The 5,170-nt window shown below is 53.7% G+C and overlaps 1 protein-coding gene across 1 annotated transcript; it reads left to right on the forward strand.

Annotated features, from left to right (window-relative positions):
• The first annotated feature begins 1,113 nt into the window (after positions 1 to 1,113).
• GADD45G (growth arrest and DNA damage inducible gamma) lies at positions 1,114 to 2,875 on the forward strand. The gene is made up of 4 exons (XM_068667221.1): positions 1,114 to 1,300; positions 1,418 to 1,519; positions 1,616 to 1,829; positions 2,196 to 2,875. The coding sequence occupies exons 1-4, from the start codon at positions 1,248 to 1,250 to the stop codon at positions 2,304 to 2,306; spliced, it is 480 nt and encodes a 159-aa protein (XP_068523322.1). The 5' UTR covers positions 1,114 to 1,247; the 3' UTR covers positions 2,307 to 2,875.
• Positions 2,876 to 5,170: the final 2,295 nt, after the last annotated feature.

The following is a 5,170-nucleotide window of genomic DNA, read 5'->3' on the forward strand; positions in this document are numbered from 1 at the left end:
CCTGAGCGTGCTCAAGTGTCCTAGGACAATGGGGGGTGTAACTTCCACTGCCAGAGCAAAACATTCAGCATGGTTACTTGGGTGTTCGTGGGCAGCAATGCTAAAAAGTGAAAAAGATGGAGTCCTTTTTTTTCCTATATATTAAAGACATGGGAGGCAAAGACCAAGTAAGTGAGTAGTGGAGCATGATGTCCACTGAAGCTGGAGTTTGCTCTGCAGACAGCAAAGTCCGAGGAGCAACTGCTTCAAAACCGGAGGAAAGAGAGGGATGGGACCAGGGGCAGGCACAGCTCCTTCCTGCACCCCCGGGGCTGCTCGAGAGGCCCGGTGTCGGCACCCTGGTTTGAAACGAGCTGGACCAGGCGTCTGGCCGTGCCCCGTGGCCTTCGGCACCGTCTGTGCCAGGAGAGCCGGGATGATGGCGCGATGTGAGCGCTGCCGTGAGGGGAAGCCCTGACGCCAAGGCTTTTGGGCAAGACGTGGAGGCCTAGGCGTGGAAGGGCCGCTGTGCCCACACGCCTGCATGTGTGGGGTTGTGACTTTGGTGCTCACACGTGTTAACCTACTGCATCCGCTACAGGCTGCTGGGCCTGATTTCTGCCCGTTTCAAGCCCCTTTGCTTTGCACCGTGAGGGGACGGGCGCTGAACCCACAGCCGGGCAGCGGGGCACCGCTGGGCTCCCCACACGCCTCACGGGGCTGCTGGGCTCGCTGTGTCCCGCTGTGCTGCGTTACTGGGGGCTACATGGGGGGGGCACTCAGTGTGCTATGCGGCAGGGAGCTGCTTTTACACGCCAAGGGCCCGGCTGCTCGGCCGCCTCCTCACACACCCGTGCGCGCTCCCGCTGCCGCCCCCCTCCCCCCCCGCCATTTTCCCCCCCCCCCTTCCCGGCCGCGCGCGGGCTTCCCCGCCCGGCGCGTGCCCCCGCCGCCCCTCCCCCGCCCCACGTGTCCAGCCGGCACGAGCCGCCCGCTACCCCCCCCCCCCTCCTAGGCGCGCGCCCATTAGCATGACAAAAGCCCCCTCCCCCTTCCCCGCCGCCGGCCAATGGGAGCGCGGCACCCGCCGGCAGCTGCCAGCGCCGCGGCGGCGCGGGGCTATAAATAGGGGCGGGCGGCGGGCGGGCGGCGCAGAGCCGCTCGGATCGGCGGGTGGCGCGGAGCGGAGCGGAGCCCAGCGCAGCGAGGCTCGGTGCCGGCTGGGAGCGATCGGCGCCGCCGCGGCTTGTCCTTACCCACCCGCTGCTATGACTCTGGAGGAGACCCACGGACAGGAGCCAGTGCCCGCGGGCAGCGACTGGTAGGTAGCGGCGGCGGCGGGGCGGCGGTTGGGCGGCCGTTGCGGCGGTTGGGCGGCGGTGAGGCCGTTGGCGCCGCGCTGACTGACTGACTGACCGTGCCCGTCTCCCCCCCGCAGGATGCAGGGCGCCGGCAAGGCCCTCCACGAGCTGCTGGTGTCGGCGCAGCGCCGCGGCTGCCTCACGGCAGGCGTCTACGAGTCGGCCAAGCTGATGAATGTGTAAGTAGGGCGGCGGGGGCCGGGATGGGCCGGGCTGGGCTTGGCGGGGAGCTGCAGCACGGTCCGCAGAGCCTAACCTCGCCTCGCCTCTTGCAGCGACCCCGACAATGTGGCTTTCTGCGTGCTGGCGGCCGATGAGGAGGACGAGGGGGATATCGCCCTGCAGATCCACTTCACCCTCATCCAGGCCTTCTGCTGCGAGAACGACATCGATATCGTGCGGGTCAACGACGTGACCAAGCTGGCGGCGGTCGTAGGGCCCAGCGAGGAGGATGGGGAGCCGCGGGACCTCCACTGCATCCTCATCACGGTGGGTGTCCCCGGGTGGCGAGGGGCTGGGGGGGGGGCTCTCTGCGCTGCTGCTTGCAGCACAGCCTCTGCACAGGGTGGCCACGCTGCCTGCAGGTGGCTGGATCCTCTTCTGGGCAGAGAAAGGGGACTTGGCACACGTGCCTGAGAGCCAATCTGCTGAGTAGTAGTAGGCTACGTTTCTCGTAACTGTGGATTTCCTCTGCCCGCAAGGGTGACAGCTCTGCTTCCTGCTTTCCCCGTGCTGGGACAGAAGCTATCTGAAAATACCTCACTTACTAAGTCAATGCTTCTGTAAATAATGTCATGACTTCAGCTGGCAGGCAGTTCTCATGGTGTGCAACTTTTTTTTTTTTCCCTCTTGCAGAACCCAAATGAGGATGGCTGGAAGGACCCAGCTCTAGAAAAGCTGAACTTCTTTTGTGAAGAGAGCCGAAATGTCAATGACTGGGTGCCAACTATCACCCTGCCCGAGTGATGGTGACCCAGCGCACTGGGGAGGCTGAAACCTTTGTTGCATTCTCAACGTGGTGTTGGTTCACCGAAGTGTGCAACAAGCTGCTGATTCCATGGATTAGCCTGGTCAAGAGACTGGATTAAGGTCACTCAGACTGGCATGCAGTGGGCTCTTACAGAGGAGAAAGAAGAAAAGAACAGCTCACCCCACCAGTGAGCCTCAGTAGGCTGCAGCTGCGGTGGGGAGGCTGACATACCATGGAACTGAAACAAGTATTGCAAGTTTCCTGGTTGAGAGGAGCTGTTTCAGAAGACAGAGAAAGTTGGGGGAAGTGGGCCAAAACTTTACAGAAGGACTGGACAGAGTACTGTAACTAGAACTGTTGGCGCTGTCTATAAAACATGGAGAAAAGGAAGTTCCAGTATTTGATGGACTATTAGAGACTGATTACTAAAGGGGGATATAGAGACTCTTAAAGCAGACTTCAACAGGCCTCTGGGCCACTCTGCAGAACTGGTTTAATAATGCAATAATTTTTATTGAAATATTTGCTGCTATTGAAGCTTTCATAATAAATTTTTGACAATTAATTTCTGGGAGTGTCTTGCTTACTGGGTGGGGAAGCATGTCACTGAAATACCACTCATGTTTTGCTCATGGGCTGTAGTCAAAGGTATATACCACAGCAATGGGGCCATTGCTCAAACACTTTCTCTCCCGGGTCAGCTGAATGAAGAGCTATGCTTTCCAAGTTGATAATTCAACCTTTCACCCTCTGCAACAGCTGCTTATCGCAACAGCTTGCAAGACTAAGGAGCTGCATGCTTAATGAGCTCACTTATTGTAATAGGTGGTCTTTGTAGTCTGCTGAAGGAACACAATACATGTTAGGAACATGGATTTTCTGGAATACAGACCTCCAGTAAATGGCATCATTACTTGCTGAATATGACTTACTCATTCAGAGCTGTGGTGTTGCCACTTGACAGAAGCAGTTTAGACATGATGGGGGCTTGCAGAACTCCTTAGATGTCAAATACATCTTACACTTGCTTTGACTAGAATGACATAGTTAGACTGAAAACTAGCTAATAGAGAATAAACATCACATCTGCCACAAGCTGCCCTCTGATTGCCATATGCTCCAACAATAGGAGCTGTCACTCCAGAAGGCAATTTTGTGAAACTGAATTGCACGACAACTCCAAATTAAGTCCAAAACAATTTAAGGATGGGGTGGCCTTTCTCAGAGATCTTGTCATGAAAAATTAATATGGGGGGGGGACCAATTTTTCTCTATGTGAAAAGGGAAAAAAATATCATCCCATTTCTGTGCAGAGTCTAAATCAGTGCCCCAGTGTCTGACGTTAAAATGGCATAGTACTGATCCCTTCTGAGAGCAAGAATGCTAGACTATTCACTTCCTCTGCAGGTACTAAAAATACTCAGTTATTAGAATTGTGTTTCCTCTGGCCAGGCTTGCAGAGATTGACAGTAGCACTTGCTGAAAAGTGGTAATTTCTACCGGGTGTGTGTGAACAGTTGCAGTTTCTGGTAAGCAGCTTGCTCTTGGTTTCATTGTTCCTGATAGGGGAAGTTCAAATTCAATTCTAGCATTCCTGGAATATGCCCTGTGGTGTACTCGGTATTTAGTGCTGCTCGGCCTTTGTTACTGTTTCATGAGGGACTGCATGAAGCAACAGAACCAGGAGTTCAGGCTGAAGATGAAACTCTGCAGCTCTCAGACCTGCAACTGTTTCTTGTGGAGCTTAGGGCTCAGGTGGCCTGAGTTTCCACTGGTGCGCATCAACTGGAGCCCCTCTGCTCCAGCACTTCGAGAAAAGTCACACCCAGGAGCTAAGAGGGTAAATGGTTCCTGCAACCGTGATGGGCACTGACAGAAAATGCTTTTAAGGCAATTGCCTCGATACAGAGAAAATGCCAGGTCCAGATGCTGTAATTTATTATGTTTTGATTGTTTATTTTGTATTTTTTTTTCCCTGAGCAAATGCAAAGTTTCTTCATTTCCAGTGGTTTTACAGCTAAGAAACATATTTTTATTCTCTCTTTGGGGACTAATCAGTTCTCAGAGCCAGGAACAGATTAACGTGAACTGTCCTGAAACTAGCTTTTATGTAAAGTAAAGGCAGCACTTCAAAGACTCAGGTAGTATAAACAAAAGCCTGAGCAGATAAGACTGAAGGAAGTTCTCAAGCACATATAACTGCGTAAAGCAGGGAAAAAGTGTGGCTAGCTTGTCTGAGACTATAGGCACAGATAGCTGTTCCTGGTATGAAGCTTAACTGTCCAGCTTTTATGGAAGAAACGCATTACACGGCAAACAATGAAATTAATGAAGCAACACCAAAGTACCATTGTGAGGGTGTTGCCTCCAGTGCAGCAGAGGATGGATGGCTGACCTTTGCCTCTCCTATAGTCTTCTGAAGCTGCAAACTGTGCCTCATGTGTGGCACAAAGTTCTTCCTATTTCAGTGACCCTCCTGAAATCCCTCCTGGCTCGGTGCAGATAACAGTGCAGCAGGAACAGCATGAAGCCCAGGTTAGCCTGGAAATGCTATTAATACGGCATTACAGCCAAAAGCAGCTGTGACTTGCAAGTTATGTACTGCTGCAAATATCTCTAACGATCAACGCTACTTAATGTAGCAAAAATTCAGCAGCTGGCATCAAGCAAGCTTCATCTTTACATGCTCAGATATATAACTGTGTGACGAGCAGCTACACAGTTGTTGGAGACAGACAGACAGAGTGGACCTGGGCACTGCTGGAGGTGGTGGGGCCAGCTGCCTGGGAGATGCTGGTGGGCTCACCAGGTGTCCAGGGGACTTCATCAGGCACGCAGGGGAGGGGACAGTAGCTCATCA

This window comes from Anas acuta, chromosome Z, assembly GCF_963932015.1.
Source record: "Anas acuta chromosome Z, bAnaAcu1.1, whole genome shotgun sequence".
In the NCBI taxonomy this organism is placed as follows: domain Eukaryota; kingdom Metazoa; phylum Chordata; class Aves; order Anseriformes; family Anatidae; genus Anas; species Anas acuta.

Bases quoted from the DNA above. Each gene is read 5' to 3' on its own strand.
- GADD45G (XM_068667221.1), top strand. From the start codon at position 1,248: ATGACTCTGGAGGAGACCCACGGACAGGAGCCAGTGCCCGCGGGCAGC. The intron at 1,301-1,417 runs GTAGGTAGCGGC...TCCCCCCCGCAG, and splicing joins GTGCCCGCGGGCAGCGACTG to GATGCAGGGCGCCGGCAAGG. The intron at 1,520-1,615 runs GTAAGTAGGGCG...CGCCTCTTGCAG, and splicing joins TCGGCCAAGCTGATGAATGT to CGACCCCGACAATGTGGCTT.